This window comes from Oryzias latipes, chromosome 5, assembly GCF_002234675.1.
Source record: "Oryzias latipes chromosome 5, ASM223467v1".
Taxonomy (NCBI): Eukaryota; Metazoa; Chordata; class Actinopteri; order Beloniformes; family Adrianichthyidae; genus Oryzias; species Oryzias latipes.
The window spans coordinates 3,851,082-3,872,479 of NC_019863.2; the positions used below are offsets into that span (position 1 = coordinate 3,851,082).

At 40.3% G+C, this 21,398-nt stretch overlaps 2 protein-coding genes across 4 annotated transcripts in view; both read right to left on the bottom strand.

Annotated features, from left to right (window-relative positions):
- The window catches only part of LOC101171656 (FYVE, RhoGEF and PH domain-containing protein 5), a 32,662-nt gene extending 31,703 nt beyond the window's left edge, over positions 1-959 (bottom strand). Inside the window, exon 1 of one of the 2 annotated variants that reach the window (XM_020703031.2) lies at positions 707-959. In XM_020703031.2, the coding sequence (XP_020558690.1) occupies positions 707-716 (10 nt within the window). In that variant the 5' untranslated portion in view covers positions 717-959. The remainder of the gene's footprint in view (positions 1-706) is intronic. The other variant, XM_004068556.4, reaches the window with a different exon arrangement.
- Positions 960-12,294: 11,335 nt separating this feature from the next.
- ccdc174 (coiled-coil domain containing 174) lies at positions 12,295-19,546 on the bottom strand. Of its 2 annotated transcripts, none has more exons than XM_011474663.3 (11): positions 19,404-19,546; positions 19,095-19,211; positions 18,905-19,005; positions 18,768-18,826; positions 18,542-18,692; positions 18,314-18,409; positions 16,396-16,532; positions 16,186-16,280; positions 15,700-15,832; positions 14,449-14,601; positions 12,295-13,184 (listed from the first exon to the last, which is right to left on the bottom strand). In XM_011474663.3, exons 1-11 carry the CDS (start codon positions 19,443-19,445, stop codon positions 12,664-12,666), a joined length of 1,605 nt encoding a protein of 534 aa, XP_011472965.1. In that variant the 5' UTR covers positions 19,446-19,546; the 3' UTR covers positions 12,295-12,663. The 2 variants fall into 2 exon arrangements, with proteins under 2 accessions (XP_011472965.1, XP_020558691.1); XM_020703032.2 differs by having other exon boundaries at positions 18,905-19,008.
- Between the last annotated feature and the right edge of the window lie 1,852 nt (positions 19,547-21,398).

Below are 21,398 nucleotides of genomic sequence, written 5' to 3' on the forward strand. Positions count from 1 at the left end.
CCAGTGTGCTAGAATGTTCTAAGAATGTTCCCTTTGGATTCTTTGGATGTGGAAAAACAACAGTGGACTGAACTTTAGGAAACTAACATGTGAATGGATTTGACATTCATTCTAGTTTACTCATTTGATTGGACACATATTTCATTGACACTTGATGATCTGGAAGAAATCAAAGAATCTGGAAATCTACACTGTTCAGTAGCAGGAATTTTGTCTCTCTTTTTACATATATATATATACTACACACACACCACACACACTGCTTCAGAAGAGGAATACAAAGGAGACTGAGGGATTTCCCTGACTCACTTCCTGTCATTCATGTTAGTGTGGCCCCTAACAGGCCCCTTTACTTTTAGACTTTTAATAAACCAGAAAAAAACGAGTATTTATGTTATGCTCTCTTAAATTAACTTAATCCTGGTTCAAAAAGCAGCTTTCCATTAGACTGTATCCTCATTTGTTAACCCTTGCCGAGACAAGAATATAATTGCGGGGATGAGTGTGCCATAAACGACAATGAAGCACACAGAAACCCCTTACTGCTCTATTACAGAGTTGTGAAAATAACATAAAAAAATATTTTGAAAAACGAACCATCCTACATATTCCACCTTCAATGTTCTTTTCAGATAATAGTAAAAACCAAAAACTCGACCAAATCTTCTGACTTTGAGGCTTGAGTCTTCTGTAGAAATCTTCTCACCTGCGTTCATTTTCGAGCAGCGACCGTCTCCAGCATCCCCTCCGCAAACGCAGGTCCACCGCGCGGCTCCTGGGGAGGCATGTGAAAGCACAATCCCCGCAGCAACTCCCGCTGAACGGCTCTGCCCTCCGCTGCTCAGCTGATCGTCTGCTGCGCATCCCCGCGCGCACAGGACGCACGCGACTGGAAACCAAATCTGCGCACTGAAGCAGCAGCCTGCGGGATCCTGCCGCTGCTGCTGCGGGATCCGGTCTGCGATCACACACGCCTTTGTGTAGGTTTGAAGGTTTGAGGGGAGCTGCTGTGGTGACACATATTTAATCAAATTAAAGCTCTGGAAAAACCCCATCGTGGATATGACCCATTTAAGGACACCACCAGAACAACTTTTTACCAAGACACATTTTATTTATTTAGATCTCTTATAAATAGAAAACAGCTTTTTTTATTTAAAGTAATGTCAAAGACACATTTGGGTGTTGTCTTACCAGAGGGTTTGTGTTTGGGTGCATTTACAAACAGCCTTTTTCGGTTTTGTGGAAAAGAGATCAACTCGTTTTAATTTGAAAATATTTCGGTTAAAAGCATTTATGCTTCCCAGTTCTTTTTACTAAATCTCTCTGATAGAAAACGTTACACAAAAGATAAAGGTTCAAAGTGATTTTGAACGATTTAACTTCATACTCAAACTCATAAATTCATGTAATAGACTCTACGATAACACAAAGACTTTCATAAGAAACTGTGTTACACAGCAGAGTGAAATGGATTCTGGGTCTGAACTAAAGTGGCCTGCATGGATAAACCAGCCTTTTTCCCTGACCGCCCATCTACCCGTTTGATTGCTGCACAACAGGCTCTTTTTTAATACCAAACAGGAAACTGCTCTCCCTGTTTCCTGCTTAACCCCACCTCACATCCTCTGAAGCTCATGGACACACTTTAACCCTGCATTTACTGTGCGCCACTGGTGAAGTAAGGAAAGCTATATTTACTCTTGAATGGTGGTCAGCTGGCAAAGATTAAACAAGGGCAATGATGTGAAGCACTAACAGCAGTGTTGGCGAGGGCACTGACTCTGAGGCCTTCAGTCTCACAGGTAAACAAAGATCAAAAGTACAGGAGTGTCTGATTTGCTTTTCTGCTCTTTTTCTATTTCAAATAAATATTATTTGAAATAGTTAGACATCCTTGTTAACATATCTTCAAAGCACCATCGTGAGCTTTGTCAGGTGATCTTCAAGTGTGTTGTGCCTTAGACACGACTGCCCTTACGGGTGGGTAAGGGCAGTCCGCGGGTGAAAAACGGGTAATCCTGTACGGGGCACAGAGGTGGCCCAAACAAAATATCAAGGTTGTGGAACGCTCAGTGAACAGGCTGCTGTGGGCGACAGGTTGCAGTGAACACTTAAACAACACACAAGGGTCAGTAAAGCTGCGTTCACTCCGCCTTTGGCAATGGACGTTCAAGTGACCACTTCCAATGGTCGTGACGTATGGGTGGTGTCTTCTTTAGCTATGGTCTCAAGGCAAGCTAATTGCCAAGCTTTATGCCAAAGATCCTCACTTTCATCTGCACGCTGACCCTCTCTTTGTTCTGCTTCTCCCGGAATCACTACCAACTTCGTCTTCACCACTGTCGACCACTTGTCATGCCACGGGACACCAATCAAGGTCCAAAATCTTCAGTCATGGCGGCTTCCACCAGACCAGCAGCTCATCCGTGTCATCACCCACCCAAGCCCTCCACCACCACGGCTGGGGCTCAGTAAAGAATGTTCTTTCATCTGTCCTGCTTCTGGGTCCCGCCCCTCTCCTACATTACAGGATTAAAACATGCTGGGGATATTTCCAGTTTGGTCTTAAGAATGGAGCTCACTTGTGGATGGTAATTTCAGTTTCTGATTATAGAACAACAAATTTCCCAAAATAGGACATGATTGAGCTTGGAAATGTTAGGGATGTGTTGTCAAGTGCAGACCTGTTTCCTTTGCAGAAAGCTCTCTGGATAGAAAAGAGAGTGACTGAGTTTGTGTCTTCCAGTATTAACTTTGACAGGTTTGGCTAAGACAAAAAAGAAAAACTGCCTGTATTTCATTATATCATTAGCTTAACATCAACTCTTCTGTGTGCTAAAGCACGAAGGAAAAATTCAAGACCCCTTTTTCCAACAGCAAATGCTGCGACAAAAAGTGTGTCATGGAAGAGTCCAATAATCCACACCAGAAAATCTACCACAGAATGACTGAAGAGGAGGGAGGGAACGCCTCTAAGAAGATCAGAGTCCGATTTAGTGCTTTGCTTGGAGCATCAGAGGCATTTCATCATAATTTAAGGTCCAGGTAATTCAAAAACCTCTGAACTGAAAACTGATGTATCGTCTGCTTCTCCCCACAATACCTGAAAAAACAAAAAAACTGCAGAGTACACTTAAAGCCAAAAGCTTTATGTGTCCATCTCATTAAAAAACATGATATGGTTTCACCTTTGGACCCGCTCTTGTTGGGGCACTAAGGATGTTTTCATTTTTTTCTCATTGGGTCAGGCTGGAGGTGTTGATCTTCTGCACCAAACACTAATGACAGACTCCGGAGAGGATCTCACACACATCAGCCTGTGCATTCAAAAGGTTTACGGGAGATTTGTGGTCTCAGTTCTGTTCCCCTTTCTGAAGCATTAGAACCCTGTAGTGCTTAGTCGGCCCATTATTGATTATTTATTTGAAAAGGGACAGGAGAAGAAAAAACAGTTACGTTTTCAATTTCAATTCAATTCCGTTTTTTTATATCCCAAATTCACAACAACAGTCGTCTCAATTGACTTTGTACTGGTAATTGTAACGTAAACATACAATCAAAAGGATCATAAATGCATAGAATTCTATTGGAAAATATTAAAAATACTACTACGGTGCATTAATTAAACAGACTAAACTAAACAGGGCATCCCTGCCCTTAGATCTTCCTTCGCAGTGAGGAAAAACTCCTAAAAAAAAAGGAATCCGGAAAAACTAAATGCAACCAATGCCATGTCCACAGACCATCTAGCTAAGGGCTAATTTGCAGACCAGGTCCCTGAGACAAAACAAACAATAACAAACAATTAGGGATTAGTTGGTTTTGACGGAGACATCTCCAGTGGTTTAAAGCCCAAAACGGGGAAATAAAACTGTAAGTGTTAGGGTCCCGAGTATTTCTTGACTGAAAGGGGGTGAACCTTTGGTTATGGTCAAGGACTTCCGGTCCGGCTAATGATGTCTGGGCGCCATCTTGTTCTCTGCTGCTAGAGTATCCTGAGAGGAAGAGTGCCCAACATTTCTCAACTCAAGTCTTTGACTAAACTATTCACAACTTCAGACAAGACTTGCCTGCTAGGTTCATTTTTGACTCTGAACCTATCATGGTCTGTGACACAGCAGGTCCTGAACTGGATTCCTAACCGGCATCCGAAAGGGAGTCCAGCACAAAAATCCAAATCCTTATACAAGTCACTTTGCTGAGAAGAACAAAGAAAAGCATCTGATGAATTACCAGCACATTTCCCTGGTTGTTTGTTGAATGTTTATACAGATACAAAGGTCTGGTCCAAAATCAAGAATTACAATTTTAAAGCAGTATTTGGACCTCCGATCAAAGGGTCACTGATTAAAAAAATCTGAGGATTAGGTTTGAGTGGGACAAATCCCAGCAGGGTCTCAATGAGAATGTGTAATCATGTGAACGTCAACAAGGTGTCCTTGAAACAAGAGAGCTCTAATACACCTTACATGTAAGGTTAGGAAAAGGAGGTGTGATGTCAGCTGCAGAGCCTCTTTTACCCCAATCAATTACAAACATGAGGAAAATGAAAACACATGAGAAAAAGCATTTTACAGGCTGTTATTTGTTTAGACATCCCACACATTTGGGGATACAGAGTCTGGTTTTCTGATCTCTATCCAACATGTAAACATTTTAAATTACCAACACAAAAATGTATCAATAAAATGTTTGAGTTCTATTTTTGCATATTGTTGTGCATGACAGTCTAACTCTGTTTGGTCAATGATAAATGCAGCTTTAACATGCAAAGTTCAAAGCCGGGTCACATTTTTCATTCATCTTCTTTCTGTCCCATTTAAAATCTTTGTTTTAGGGGAATAGATTTGAGTCCAAATACAGTATTTTGTGACTTATGTGTACATCAAACAGACACGCCTGCATTGAGGGGTGAAGAGGACATCTTCGACAGCTTGTCTCCATTTTCCCCCTCCATCCGAGGGGGAAAGAGTTTGTCTGCTCGTCTTCGCTCTGAGTGGAAACAATAAGACTGGGCCCTAAAAAGGAACTCCATCTTAATGTACACTTTCCTGTGACTGTTTTCCGTAAATCTGGGACACAGAGGGTGTAGTCAACAACAGATAAAAGATCTTCTGTTGTTTTCTACCTGGGTCTGCTGTAATTCCCCAAAGTAATCATCTTCTTCACCAACACTGACCTCCTTTGTTTTATTAAAAGATGATTTGTCATCAAGAACTAAGCATTTCTCTCTATTCAAAGTCTTTTGTCAGTTTTATAGTTACATTACATTTGAATTACAGTTTTTCTCAGTCGCTTTAGTACAATTCTCAGATCAGAATGAAATTCACAAAACTATTTGTTCAATCTTCACATCATGATGTCACTTGTGCACGTCATATAAGCAGTTTCTCACTTCTTTGAACAAGTTGCAATTGCTTTGGTACATCCATGCAAATGATTATGTACAATTCTCTGCTCTTTGCTACATTATCAATTGTCATGTTGATCAAAATGTAGTACAGTTTTTCTCCATTGGTTTGGCTCATTCCTTGAAACAGAAATTACATTCTCAAAACAACATGGACAAACCTCCAAACCACTTGGCAATTGTTCACAACAGAATGGCATTTCTCATTACTTTCATCAAATTGCAAATATCTTAGTACAGCTTTGCAAGTGATTACAGGTAGGCTTCATTTAGCACAATTTCCAAGTGAATAGATCTTGTTGATCTAAACTGATTGTTGATTCTCAGTCTAATGGTTGTTCGCTCCAAAATGAGTCAGCATCATTTCATTGTGTAAGTCATCATATGCACAATAGTCTGTTCAATTGTCAAAATCAGTCAAGAACATAATACCATGAATACAAAATATGAATCCTTCGGAACATTTGATAAATTTATTACAGCAATTGACAGTCAGGTGAGACTAGAACTTAACTAATGAAGGAGGATGTCCCAGGCCAGTGAGGGGGCAATATAACTATGTGTGTGGCCATATCTGAGAATGGTGTGATCACTCACATCCCCAGTCTTGGCCCATACAATACACAGAAGCTCCTCATCTTCATGGACCGCCTTCATTTTGAATTGATCCCTGAAAATGAGAGATCTTAGGGCCTCACCTACCACTATATGTTATTGTATGGGACAAAGTGAATTTCCACCGTGGCCCACTGGTCAGGGCCTGGTTCACCACTCATCCAAGGATGTTCATAGTGTTCCTACCACCTTACTCTCCTTTCCTCAATCCTGTTAGTAAGTGAATAGGTGGATAGATGGATGGATAGTTGGATGGATGGATGGATGGATGGGTGGATGAGTGAATAGGTGGATGGATGGATGGATGGATGGATGGATGGATGGATGGATGGATGGATGGATGGATGGATGGATGGATGGATGGATGGATGGGTGGATGAGTGAATAGGTGGATGGATGGATGGATGGATGGATGGATGGATGGGTGGATGGATGGATGGGTGGATGGATGGATGGATGGATGGATGGATGGATGGATGGATGGATGGATGGATGGATGGATGGATGGATGGGTGGATGAGTGAATAGGTGGATGGATGGATGGATGGATGGATGGATGGATGGATGGATGGATGGATGGATGGATGGATGAATGGGTGGATGCAACTATTTCAGCAACATGTTTGTTTTAGGAGTAAAGTCGGTGAAATGATGCAGCTCACAGTAGAAACCTGAGGATGACATTAAAGCACAGTAGAGAATCGGTTCAGAAAACATCTGTCTTTTCAGGTCACAGTGAGAGAAACGTAAAGCCTTTAAATAAAACTTGATACGAAATGACTTTGCTTTCTGCAAATCCTTTTCAGTTGCAATATTATACAACAATTCCAAACAATGTTTGTTTCATAAGACCGGCCTTAAAAAATTACTTACTTATTCTTGTTTATTGGTCTATTTTTTAAAACAGGACTTCTATTTTGCTTCACATCCTTGTTGTTTCTGGTGGAAGTGAACTAGTTTAGGCGTTTACTTTTGTGTCCGTTTGGCAAACACGTTTCATGGACACAAAAAGGAGAGGGCAGTGATGGAATCCGCTCTTTAGCAACAACATTAATCTTCTATTGAGGGACACATTGAAATGCATCAGCCTTGTAGCAGCCTGGGATCCAGCAATCAATAGAGGCTGCAGGATCCTGGCCATCGGCAGCGTGACATCTTGGCTGCCAAGAAACGCCGCTTCCTCTCTTTACAACTTCTAATTTAGGCAAAGTCACTGACCGTCACATTTCACCGTCAACGCCTGGACTTTACAGGCAAAGAAAGGTTGACTTTATCATCTGCAGCTGGCTCAAACACAAGTCTTTTGATTAAAGCATCTGTCTTATTATAAAGGAAGTGTTTATATTTCACAATAACAAAATAAATTGACCCCGTTTATTTGAACAGATTTAAAGAGGGTCACTTTACATTATATGTTTGAAATATATCAAAATTTGAAAAAAAATCTCAGTGTTTATAGACGGATTTGTTTAGAACCTGTGAGGAACGAAAAGACTACAAATGAGTTCTCAGCCACTTTTTTAACATTTCTCCTCCATTGCAGGAGTTAAATTTATGTGGCCATTATGAGCGTGGATGTGTAGCTGATATCTCTATCCCGCTTAAAGGAGGTTGTCAGACAACACTGCCCTGGAGACAAAGTGCCCTGCGAGCTCACGGCTCAGCTCAGCTCACACGCCGCAGCGTCTCAAACACATTAGCTTCCCTCCTCAGACCAGCAGCTTGAGGAACTCATTCAACCTTAATTGTTCTACAAGAAATAAAATCAAGACAAGCCACTTCTGAAGTCACAGCTTTTGGGAACAACAGCTTCTACAATTATAGCCCTCAAACCATCATCTGGAATTGTGCTGCTTGCTCTATTTTCCTCTATAAATTCTCCATAAAACCCAAATAATCCTTTAAACACTTCCATAAATTTACCCCAAGTGTTTTAGCCTTCCTCCTTGTTTGGACACAGATGATGTTACTGGTTTGTCTTGTTGGTTGTTGGCGTCTTGTCTAATGAGGCAGATAGTGTTCAATGTCAGGTAACAGACGCTGCCCCCCCCCCCCCCCCCCCCACACACACACACACAGACACACTGTCAAATTTCTGCTCTCCCTGAAAGAGCCAGACTTGGAGATCTAATTAATTTAAAGGGATTTTTTTCAGATGATCAACGCAATGACTGGAGATTTTATAACAGTTTGGTTCATTTATGTTATGTAAAACAAATTTAAACATAATTTTCTTTATAACGGGAGCTGTTCTCTAGAAAGAAAAACTGCATCTGATATTTTTTCATTGCAAATCATACCCACTAGAAATAAGTCAGAAATTATGCACATTTTTTTGAAAAAAGAAAAAAAACTAACATTTTCTGACTAATTCTAGCCACTGAGACATGCAAACATTTTATTTTTGCTGTTGAAAACCTTCTTAATGAGTACTTTATTTTTTGCAAGACAAAATCAAGACATGTTGTCCTAACCCTTGTGCTATCCTGTGGGGTCCAGAAGACCCCACCCTTACATTGACGTGTTCTCCCTACCATGACAAAGGTGGATAAAGGTGGAAAGATTTCATGTAATCCATGGACACCGGTGAAGATCACAAATCATTGAAGAAAAAAGGTTCAGAGCACTGTCTAGTGGGTCTAGATGACCCAACTCCCAACGTTAACGTGCCTAGGATAGCACGAAGGTTGCAAGGGTCTTTTCCCTCTCTTAAGATTCAGTTTTTGCTGTTTTTTGCATGATTGGGGGGGGGGGGGCACTCTTTTATTTGTCAAAAACAAATTCTGATGTTTTGGTTGTTGTACTATACTTCTAAGAAATTGTTTCAACTTTTAAATTGTGTCTTAGTGTGCATGTTCTTTTGAATAAAAACACTTTCAGGATCATCTAAATTGTATTTTTTTAAATTGATGTTAAAACACGTTCTGGTTCTTTAAAATGAATAATCGTTTTTTAATCAAATAAATGTCCCTTTTAATCAGCTGCAGCATTTCAGTGCTCTGTGTGTTACAGTCGTTTCATTCTAAGGTACGATTTTGTCTACGTGTTTTAATATTTCAAAGAAAATAAATGCTTTAATTCACATTTGTTTTAGGTTTTATGAATTGTTTTGCTGAAAGCCCACTGATGTGGCGGTAAAGCAGTATCCAGTCAATAACAAGACAAAAATACACCTCACAATAAAAACTCGGGGCCCAGAGATGAAAGTGGAAACCTCCTCCAAAGCCCGTCATTAGAAGCTCCACAGGCCTCGGTTCTGGATCCAGCAGCTGCTGAGGCAGCACTCCAGCAGGCCTGCCATCAAACTCACTGGCACCAATCTGTTTTACTTGTAGCTGTTTAACACAACGCAGCAGGAGTGACATTATGGCCTCATGGCAAGAGGCGCTCAATAGCCGTGGCAACATTAGCTCTCGTTGCACTCAGTGACTCATTATAGCTCACCGTGGGGTGGTGCTGACCCTGGGACCCGTGTCTGTGTGCAGATGCTCGCTCTGTGTGGAGGTGAGAACACATGTCAGTGCAGGTCTATTCACTGATGAAGCATTAAAGAAGACTGCAGCAGCAAAACAGCCCTCGTGTGGGTCACAGTGGGACATTAAGAAACTCAAGCTGTTCTACAGGAACACCGTTTCTTTAGAGTCAGATCGAACAATCTTTGGAATTTCATACAGATCTTTGTTTTCTGTTGTCAGAAGAAAGTTGGTCGAACATATTCACTGGAAAATGATTTTTAAAGAAGATGAAGGGATGTTGGAGGTCAAGGAAAGCTGGATTTTTATTTTTAAAGTTCGCTTCAGCGTTAAAGGAGGTAAACTAAACAGGCTTTGTAGAATCTAAACCTAACACTTTCTTCCAACATAAATGTTTTTTACCTACAGGAAAACCTGCAAACATTCACCATCTGAGCTAATAGCTCCATGGTGGTGTAGTGGGTAGCACTCTGACCTCACAGTGAGGAGGTTGTGGTTCAACTCCTGACTGGGCCTTTTCCATGAGGAGTTTGCATGTTCTCCTTGTGGATCTGTGGTTTTCTTCAGGTACTCCAGCTTCCTCCCACTGTCCAAAAGTATGCAGGTAAATTGATGACTCTAGTTGCTCCTAAGTGTTTATATGTGTGTGATTGTTTGCCCTATGAAGGCTTCAGCAAACCCAAAACGGATACAGTGGCTTTGGAAAATGGATGGACGGGGGGACGGATCCATGGATGGAGGGATGGCTGGACAGAAGGATAGATGGATGGGTGGATGGAGCTCACACCACATCTGAGCTTTAAACCAACACATTTTGTTTGGGGAAATCAGTACGAAGCTAAAACATTATTGACTGGATTTGAAACTTCTCACACAGAAATCCAGTGAAAAAGATCCATTTAAATATTATTCAAGTAATATAAATTCAATAAAATTTTAACATATAAGCCAACCTTTCATTTTCTGACCCAGTGCATTTACTGTTCTCAGCATGTTGATCCTGGTAGGATTAAAAAAATCTTCTTCTTCTCTGACTGAATTATAAGGTTTTCTTTGCAAATGCTAAAAAATGTAGGATTGGCGCACAGATCAGCCAAAAAAATTTCAACAAATAGAGAGGAAGTCTGCAGGAGACCTTTGCATGATTTCAAACACAAAAGGATTTATTTGATCCCATGAATAGATTGCACGGGAAAAGGGATTTGTTAGATCTTACCATGTTGGAAGTTTAATTTTGTGGATAAAGAGGATGCTAATCTCAGGTCAGTGACATGGCGGTTCTTTGCTGGTCTTTATTGCAGTAAATGTCCTCTCTTAGAGATGGACAGTCTCAAAGTAAATGCCTCTTAAAATGGATCATGGGGGAAAATACAAATCTATTCTTTAGATTTGCAGTTTTTTTTTTCCATTTTATGCTTTTACAAAAAATATCACAGAAAAGAACAAAAAATGCAAATGTTTCTAGAATGAAGTCTTTAATCACTACTCTTCTTCGAAAACATTAAAACAAACTATTAAAAACACAAGAATGTACCTTCATTTCCTTGCGAAATGATGTAGCGCCATCTAGTGGAAATTCTTGGAGACAAACTGTCCCAAAAAGATCTGGAGAAAACTAAATATTGATTTGAATTTTTGGATCAGTTTTCCTTCAGAGAAATGACACCACTACGCGTTTGTTTCACTTCATAGATTTTCAGGATGGGGAGGTGAACACCTCATTTAGAGTTTTCCACACAATGATGTCATTAGGTTCACTGTTAAAACCCAAGAATCCTGGAATAAAAAACATTTCAACACGGCATCAATGTCAGCATTCTGTGGGGATAAAAAGCTGATTTAGTCACTAAGTCAGTCCAAGTTCATCATTCAAACAGTCATGAATAGACGACGTCGCTCAACTGATGAGCAGCACCACCTGACCATAGCGCCTTCTGGTTGGTAGCAGACGGTCACATGTTGTAGGAGTCTCAAAGTGTCTTCAGCAGACTGCATCACAACAAAGAACTACTGGCAGGAGTGGATCCCCACTAGTGACAGACCACAACCATGACCAGGAGCTCTGACCTCTGACATGGTTTAGCAAACGCCACACAGCTGCAGGTCCGTTTCCCAGATGTGAGGGGTACCAGGGTATCCAGACAAACCAACCGACTCCACCGCTTTGACTTGAATGACAGACGACCGCTGCAGGAGACTACACTGACACCAAGACACACGTTTGCAGTACAAGACCATGGGACCTCGACAAGGTGAGTCACCTTGACATAAATGACGGTCGTCAGTGTTGGTGGAGAAGGCGAGGTGAGCAACAAGGTCCCCAAGGTTAGTATTGGTGGAGGAGGTGCAACAGTCTGGACAAGCATCACCAGTCAGAGCAACACTGATTTGGTTCATGTAGATGGTCAAGTCAACTCCACCAGCACACCCCCAACTTCCTGTTCATGGAGGATAATGCTCCACCACATGATGGACTTCAGGATGTGAGAGTGGCTTATCCGGTATGACCAGCAATGACCCCTGACCTGAACCCCCTGGAGCACGTCTGAGACCACTGATATACAGACTGGATGATGGGACCTCGACCCCAAGTGACCTGGCAGAACTGCATGCAGCACTTGTAGAAGAGTGGAACGCCTCAGAAAGACACCATGAGGCGAGTGAGGAGCAGGAGACGCCGCTGTCATTGCAGCAAATGGTGGAAATAGCTGTTACTGACACGGCCGGTGTTTATTTGTAGCCATCTTTCTTATTGTCTACATTTTGGGGGTAATAAACATAAAATATGAGATTGTGTTTCTTCTCATTTATTATTTGTAATGTCAAAGGAAAACTTTACGCATTTCATTCAAATTCAGACCAAATATAAGTTCTCATGTAAATAACATTATTGTGAGTATCCTGTAAAAGCATCTTTTTATAGCCAAAAGCAGCTTTTATCTTAGTTTTTAAGGAAAAAGTTTCATCCATTTCTCTGTCAAACACATTTGAAGTATGAACTTGTTCAGTTTTCTAAATAAAAAAAGGGATTATCAATGAGAATCACAGCAGAGTGGGATGTAGAAAGTTCAAATGAGCATTTTATTCTCTAGTTCTGTTTCACACATGGGTTTCTATTTTTTTTCTGTGATGCTTTGTTTACTTTCACAAACGCAGGAGAAGTCAGGAAGAGTTCCGGTAGAAGGACAGCATGTCATCCAGGCTACCGGAGGTGCCTGGGGGTGGGGGCTCCGCTCGTCTTTGGTCAGCTGGTGGAGGTGGAAACCGGGGAGGGTATGGGTACACGGGTGGGAATGGAGGCGGGACATGAGGGGGGGCTCCAAAAGGAGGAGGAGGTGGAAATGCAGGATAAAAAGGAGGAGAAGCATACTGGGGATTGAAAGGGGGAGCTGAAGGTGAAGAGCTCTCTGAGGGTGGGGCCTGTGCCGCTTCGTCTGAGGATGATGAAGGTTTTTGCTGGGCTGGAGGGGGTGGAGACAGAGTTTGGGGTCGACACTGGGACTTGGACTCTGAGATTTCTCCAGAACTCCTTGTTGTGTTGAAGAACGCACTGGAGGTTTTCTCCTTCGGTTTAAACTTTCCTGGATTTGTTCGTCTGTTCTCAGTAAAGTAGGCTGAAGGAGGAGCAAACTCGGTCTCCCGCTCGTCCCGGCGGCGACTTTTCCACTCGCTGAACATGAACTCTGAAAGAAAATGAGAGGGATGTGAGTCTCGAGACTAAACCTCATCCATTACATTCAGGAATTCACTTTGAGTCCAAGTTTCCACTAAAGTTTATTAAAAAAGACAATCTTTCATCTACCAATAAAAATGTTATGTAAAATTGAAGAAAGCAACTTGGAGCCATTATGCAATGAATAAAAAAAGAAGCAAATAACTAGAAAGCTTTCTAGAAGGAAAAGGACCTGAATCTAATGTCTGCAGACATAACAGCGAAGAGAACTAAACCGTTTAAACCAGAAAGACGGCTGTCAATCAGCAGAAGAAGGAATACCAACCTTAGACGTTCTAAAGAATATGGAACCTTTTTTATTTCACAACATCACCTTACTATAAATGACTAAATAAATAATCAAATAAAACGCTTAATCAATTATTGAAGATGGTTATAATGATTGAATTCAAATTATATTAATTCACTTGATCAAAAAAGTCATGATTTGTTATGTTTATTTTCGGATAGTGTTATTTGTTCTTAATCATAAACATGATTTTTCTAATGAAATGAATCTGAATATATTCTAGTATATTCTGTATGTGGTATGTTATTAAACAAAATAGTTATAACTACTCTACATAAGTATGAAGTAGTTCATCATTGTCATGTGATTTATTGATACTTAAACATACGTAATGACCTGAAAGTGTTGGTAAGGCATTGATGACAGATGAAAAGTTATGATAATGATCAATCATGTAATAAAATGGTTACGGTAGAACAGAGGTGGGATTATAGAAGTTCTCTTCCTTCCACTCCGTTACAAGCAATCTTTGATTTAATGTCTAATTATCCTAAGTTTGATACGTCTTTGAATGAATGTATGAATGTTTATTGTATTGTTTTGTGCTTTATTCAGTGATTGCTTGAAATAAACCATTTCAAATCAGAAAAATTTCAAATAAATTCTAATTTCATATTTCACTGACCTGCTTCTACGTCATGTACAACATTTTTTTACTGCCAGGCTGTTACTAAGGAGATGACGGCTAAGATTGTTGGTAAAACAGTCTCTACGTTTTAATCAGACATGTGCGCAAAACTTCATTTAGATTCTAGAAAACATCTAAACCTGTTTTGGCCGTCTGGGCCCATGAACACAGTTTAATTCTAATCTGATCTTTGATCCGATCAAAGATATTTTGCAAATGTAGCTGCAGCTATTGTGAATCTGCTAAAAATAATAGAAGCTTTTCTGAATCCTTTTTCCCATCCTAGTGGGGTTTTACCTTTGCCCCTGTCCCATTCCCTGATGTGAGGGACTCCTGGTTTGGTGTCCCTCCTCTCCTGAATCTCCACTTCCACTCTCTTCAGAGTGCTGACCTCTGGGGGGTCATCAGGCTGAGGGAAGGGTCCGAATGTTTCCTCCTCCTCTACTGTGTCTGCAAAAAGAAAAGAAAAAGAAATCCCAACATGCATGAGACTAGAGAACGTTCTTCAAGTTTAAATTTAGACCTTTTTATGGGCGTGCAGAGCAATTAGTAAAGACCAATTTTCCATTTTTTCCTGATTTATGCTCAAAGCTGTAGCTTCTTATCCTGTTTGTGCGGCGATGCTTTAGCGCACATCTCCCTTCTTTGTCTTTCAAACTGGCGGGGGTCCTTCAGTGTTTTGGTACATAACGATTGGATCTACAAATGTTTATTTAGATTATTTTACAAAAACAAACAACATTAAAAAATTGAAGTTCCATCAAGAAATGTCAAACGGAGACGTTTTCGAACAGCACAATTTTAAATTCAGGACTTTTTAAGGTGTTTATTCCAAATTCAGTGCATTTAGGACCTTTTATGACTAGGCAGGAAGCCTGTTACAGGACAGATCGAGCCATATTGTTTTTCTAGGGCTGTTACAGATTATTAGTAGTCAATAACTGATATTTGGAGCTGATAGTCATTTGTCCAAAAAAAGTCAACATTTTGATAATACCAGCACAAACAATTAACTGAGTATTTAAAACACAAGTCAATGAAAAAAGCAAACCAATAGTTCCTAGAAATGCGGGGAGTAAAAGGCTCAGCAGCATCGTTTGTTACTTTTTAAAAGTTAAATTAAAAGTTCTCAGAAAGTTTTTATAGTAAATAAAGTAAAACTCCAAAGCATGAATGAAATGACTTCTCTTTGTGAGAAGTTGAAACACAAACAAAAAGCTAGCGTTAACACTTTGTTTAACATGTTATTAACGTGTTATTAATGCATTAGTGTGTTAAAAGTGACCCCCCCCGGTTGCTAGTAGCATGACACGCAGAAGTCTGAGTGCGTGGCTTGCATAACCAATCAGACGGCGGCGTGGGCGGGACATTGCTGGAGACAGAGCGGCGCAGCTGCATCTGAGCCAAACTAACCAATTCTGAGTCGACCCATCAGATTAAACAAAAAAATAAATAAAAAAGGCCGTTCCTGAAGAAAACGTATCGTATCGATGATTCTAGTTTACTGCATAAATGTATTAGCTTTCAGTAAATATTGAAATGACTTACCTTTACTCTCTTCCTCAGTGCCATCTAACTTTGCCTTCTTCATCTTCCTCTGCCTCACCTTGGCGAGTCTAGCCTTCAGGATGGCCTGCCTTTTCTCCTTCAGTCGTTCTCTTTTGGTCCGTTGATCGGTTGTCTGAAGGTGAAGATGAAAGGATGACGATGAAGGTCCAATAATCATCTACTTAGACTCCAATCCAGTTATTTTGTTCATCAGAATGAGGGAACGAGGACTTTAACAACTAAGAAAATCAGACATGATCTTAGGAGCAAAATCTTAAAGTGGGGCCTTGAGATAAATATGTTTCTGTAACATTTCTGTTTAGTAAATAACGTTTTCTCTTCTCCTTTGGCCTCCATATTGATTGCTATGTACAGGACTGTTTTTTTTTGTACTCTTCCTAAAATGTCTTTTCATCCACATTTATCATCTTTTGAACATTGACAAACGTTTTCTGAGCGAGCTTTCACTGCAGAAAAACAACCCACCTGATCCCTGAGCATGTCCAGAGTTTCCCTCTGCTTCCTGCGCTGCTCTTGATCCTGAGAGAAAGCAAAGTAGCCAACACCGAGCTCTCGAGCCTCTGACATGCCAAGAAGTAGAAGAAGAAGAAAAAATAACAAGTTATCACAGCAAAAATGAGGTTTTCCATTTTTTTTTCTTTCATTTTGTAAAAATCCAATTGAAATGAAGTCAACCTTGAGCTCGGATATCCTCGTAGTGGATCGGTCCGACCGGCCTCTTCATGGCCTCCTCTTCCTCCCTTTCCCACTCCTGCCTCTGCAGCTCGCGGCGCATGTCCTCCGACAATAAAGTCTTGTCAGATGAGATTATTCTGCAAACAAAAGTTCTAGTTAAAGGCTAAAAATGTGGATGGTGAAGCTACAGAACCCAGACTGTTGGAAGCAAATGTGGCCCAAACGAAGGCAATGCGCATTATGAAGCTTTATATAAAAGCTGAGTGGGCCACAAGCTCCCTTCTCCACCCCCCCAGAGGGGAATTTCTGATGAATTCCTGCTGCTCCTCAGAAACTATGTCCTAAAAATCAACAAAGGTTTTTTTTTTTTTTTTTTTTTTATTTGGGCCAAAAACAACGTCATTGTAATTGAAAGACCACTGGGGACGATTTAAAAATAGATCAAAAGATGATCCGAGTGGGACTTTAAGCATAATCCCATGTCAGTACTGTGAGGTTTTCTTGTTTTTTAATAGAATTGTAGATGTTTTCAGGAGACATCACAGCGTTAGAAATAAGGGAAAAAAATGGTTGTCCTGGAAAGTAATATTTGGTTTTCCTCCCCAATTTTTGGTTGTCCTTCGACACCAATATTCAACAGCAATGTAACCTACTCAGATGTCAGTTCTTACATCTTTATTTCTTCTACAAGTCTAATATCAACTGGCTCTTATGATGGACATTTAAAAAACTCTTTAAAAATTAAAAACAAACATTTTACTAAACATTGAAGCAGCTGGTTACAGAAACTATTTCCATGTAAATCAAATACTGTTACGGTCAAATGAAAAAACTTTATCTTACACTATAATATATCAGAAAATTGATTAAACTGACCAACACTGTAACTTCATGAGTATTTTTAAAATTTAGAACACTTGTATGGACTGGGACTAGTACAGCATTCCAAATATGAAGTGATGAAAAGTTATAATCTGATATAAAATCTATTTCTAATAAACACATGTGAATGATACCATGTTTACATTGTGCGCTGCAGTAGAGCTAAAGACTAATATCCCTGATCTTTTAAACCAGACATGCAGCTGCAATGTTGTCATTTTTGACAAGTGATTTCAGACGAGTTCCTCAAGTGATATGTCATCATCATCAACGTCCGACTCAGTCTGCTGAGGCTGATGCCGCTCACGTCTTCGGGCGTACTCGGATCGTTCAGAAGTCACGTGACATTGTTCGTATTCACTCGGTTCTATCTTAAAAAGCCGGACGTCGGTTTCCCAAAAACTTTGAAAAATAGTCGAAAAAAACAAAATGTTGAATAAAAGACCAGGTTGTCACACGGACAACCATCAGGTTCATTTTTGGTTGTCTTCCGTGGAATCCGGTTGTTGACAACAGGATAACCGCTTATTTCAAACGTTGCATCATATAGTGTACAGGCTGCATGGTGGAGCAGTGGTAAGCACGTTTGCCTCACAGCAAGGTTCAAGTCGAAGCTGCAACCTTTCTGTGCGGAGTTTGCATTTTCTTCCCGTGTATGTGTGGGTTTTCTCCGGGCCCTCTGGCTTCCTCCCACAGTCCAAAAACGTGTTTCATAAGTAAATCAATGAGTCTAAATTCTCCCTAGGTGTGAGTGTGACTGTGGCCCTGTGACAGACTGGGGGCCTGTTCAGGGTGTACCCCGCCTTCCCCCAACAGTGGCTGGGTTAGGCTCCGGCAATCCCGGGACCCCTTCAGGGATAAAAGGGGTTCAGAAAATGGATGGATGGATCATACAGTTGACTGTGTTCTAATTAGGGCAATTTTTAATCCCTTCCCAAATAAAAAAGGGCTTTGGACTAGATTTGTTCTAAGCAGAGGGGTGTCAGTAGCTAACAGCTAATCAAAGCAACGGCTGTATTTTTTTATATTTCATTACCCTTTGCCCGTCAGGTCGTGGTCCATTTTCTTAAAATCAGGCAGGTCTTTCTTCATGCATCTCCGAGATCGTCCCAAAGCATCCACAAAATCCACCCTAGGAGAAGAAAAGCTGATTAAGGCAAATTATAAAAGACTATGCATGGATTTACCAGGGTATAGAGAAGCCCTTAAAAAGGAGTTTATTAAAGAAAAGAAGATTGTTAATAAAGTTTACAACAAACAATACCATTCCTCGTCTGGATTGAGAGGTTGTGGTGGAGGTGATGAGCTCTGTCTGTCCTCCTCCTCCTCCTCCTCCTTCTGTTGCAGCGCTTCTCTCTTTTTGTCAATAATCTTTTGAGTGAAGTCAACCAGAAACAGGGATTCTGTTTCTTCATCTGCAGCAAGACAGAAACATGTTTTCTTTCAAACAACTGTCTCTGCTGGGCAAAAACGTCAAGTCTGTCACTAACCTGGAAAGTCTCCTTTAGTCATCTGCTCATAAAGTCTGGCCTTTTCCTCCAACTTGCGCCTTGGGTGAAGGAACACAGCCGTCATGCTGTCATACAGGCCTCACATGGATGCTGTACAGTCACAGTGTGGTACTGACCTGGCAGCGTCCAGGGTGACCTGCTCCTCTGCTAGCTGCTCCGAGTCTTTCGCAGCTCTTGCCGAGATTCCGGCGTTCTGTTTGCTCCATATCGTGGGTTTCTGCCATTGCAGCGGAGATTATAAGGTTTAACAGTTGAACGAAATCTATACCTTCTGTACTACCTCGTGATCATCCACTCCAGTTGTACCTTGTTGTTGACAGTAGAGGATTTTGGTCTGTGTCCAGTGTGGGTGTTTTCTTGACCGAGTTTCTCTCGTTTGAACTCTTCCTGTTTCCTGAACAGTTCAGCTTTCAGGTCTACAAGCTGTGAAATGTGTCAAAAACACGACATTTGAACTTTCACGTCTGGAAAAACATTCAGAAACATGTTTGTTATAGCGTTAGCTAATGCTAATATTTATGGTCAAATATTATTTGACCATCAAAAACAGACGCCCCGCATTTACATACAAGAATACACATTCAACTTTCTGATTTCCAACAATGATTTACTTACTGATGAAGCATCTACAGCCAGAGGTTTCTTCTTTTTATCCATATTTAGGATATATATGTTATTACTTCAACGTCCCCATCAAGTTAGCATAAGAGCTACTTCTTCCTCTTCTTCTTCGCTGCTTTGAATTCAGTTATGGGCAAAGTGACGCTTTGCTGCCCCCATGAGTCCAAACGGTGTCATTGATTTCTTTTAAACCCACTTTTCTACACTGTTCTCAGCTAATATTTACTTTATTTATTAGCTTAGTGTCCTCACAATTCCAATACTTCATGTAATGTGTGGAGATAAAAGGAAAGATGTAAAGATAATACTATTCAGTAAGTATTACATAAAAAACAGGAATTACTATTTTAGCAAATAATTAAAAATCAAATGTCACTTTTCACACATTTATGGAATTAAACATTTTGTGATCTGGTTTATAATAAAATCCTCAGGATAATTTTCAAAACCCACAATAAAATTCAGGTTATCTGCTTTAAAAAATTTTAAAAATCTAGAATGACATCTAGTATCTAGCACTTCCTAAAAGTACCGTAGTGAATTAGGAATGTTCGTGCTATTCGATGCATTTAAAAAAAGTTAAAAGACCCCGAAATACTTGGGGTTTAACAATGAATACATGTTTTTCTATTCCTATGATCCAACCAATTTGATCCGTCTGAGGCAAGTTGTTAATCGAGTTGACCTACACTGTTAAAAAATGTTTAAAAATGATACATGAATGAAACCATACGTTAGGGTTACGTAATTATCATTTGCTTACACGCCATTATCACCATCATATGATCATCTCAGTTCTATCTTTCAGTCAGAAAACACTGACGTGTTTGGTGCTGACTATACAAGATATGATGTTCCTGTACTGCTTTATTGAATGACCCACTTTTGTGTTATCAACCCCGTCCACCAGTAAAACCAGACTGCATACATTGAGAAGGCAGAACTCCTCTGTGACAGACAGGCTTCTCCTTCTGCTGAAGTCTGACAAAAATTCTCATCTCCTGTGTGGTTCTTCTATTTGTTAGGGAAAAGTCAGAACCCTGACAAGACAGACATTTTGTTTTTTGCTGTATTTTATCCCTAGTCTAACAAACTGTTATTTTATTGGTTACACGAGCCAATGTAACCAATTAAATACAATTTAAAGCTTCATGTTTTTTTTGTTAAATTCCTTTCCCATTTTGTTCATCTGGACATTTGAAAAAAAAAACATAAATTGAACTATTTTTGATACAATTCTTGCTGTCCTTGCCTTATTCTGCTCGGTCCAACACAATGATGGAAGAGGAAGATACTCTGGCAAACCCTGAGCCTGCTGGGGAAGATAAAACTATTGAACATCCGAAAGTTCTATGCATTCAAATCATCATCACATTGAATGAGAGACAAATCCTTAATGCAAATAAAATCCTACAAAATATTAAGATATTTTTTCTCAACAAAATAAGCAGAGCTTTTCTGAAATGCATCATTTAGACTTTGCTTTGGGTGAGTAATCGACCCAAACCAAACGTCCATCCTGGACATGGAAATAACAGAAACAGTGTTTTGGAAATGAAGTAACATCAAACGCTGCATCTGTTTAGGGTTACACCTTTACCCACCGAGTGTGGTTACATTACTATGAATGACACCTTGAATTGAATGGTGTGATTTCAGTCTTAAAAGGAAAACACACACTTGCTGAGGGCCTGTGATTCATGTTCTACATAAATTCCATCTTAAGCGCTTCACAGAAGACTTAACTGACGTTCGATCTCTAAATATAATTCAGACCCATAATTGCTGAGCAATGCGATTTCACAGAACTCTCCACCAGGTTACACAAAGCAGATGCCACTCCAACGCTCACACTGATACTCAACGCCTTTATAGAAGTCTAATCTGACCATGAAAAGGTCATTTTAACGTTCTCTGGTCTGTAGCATCCATCCACTCACCTCCTCCAAGCTGAAAGCAGCTCGACAGACGGCTCTTTATAAAATCAAG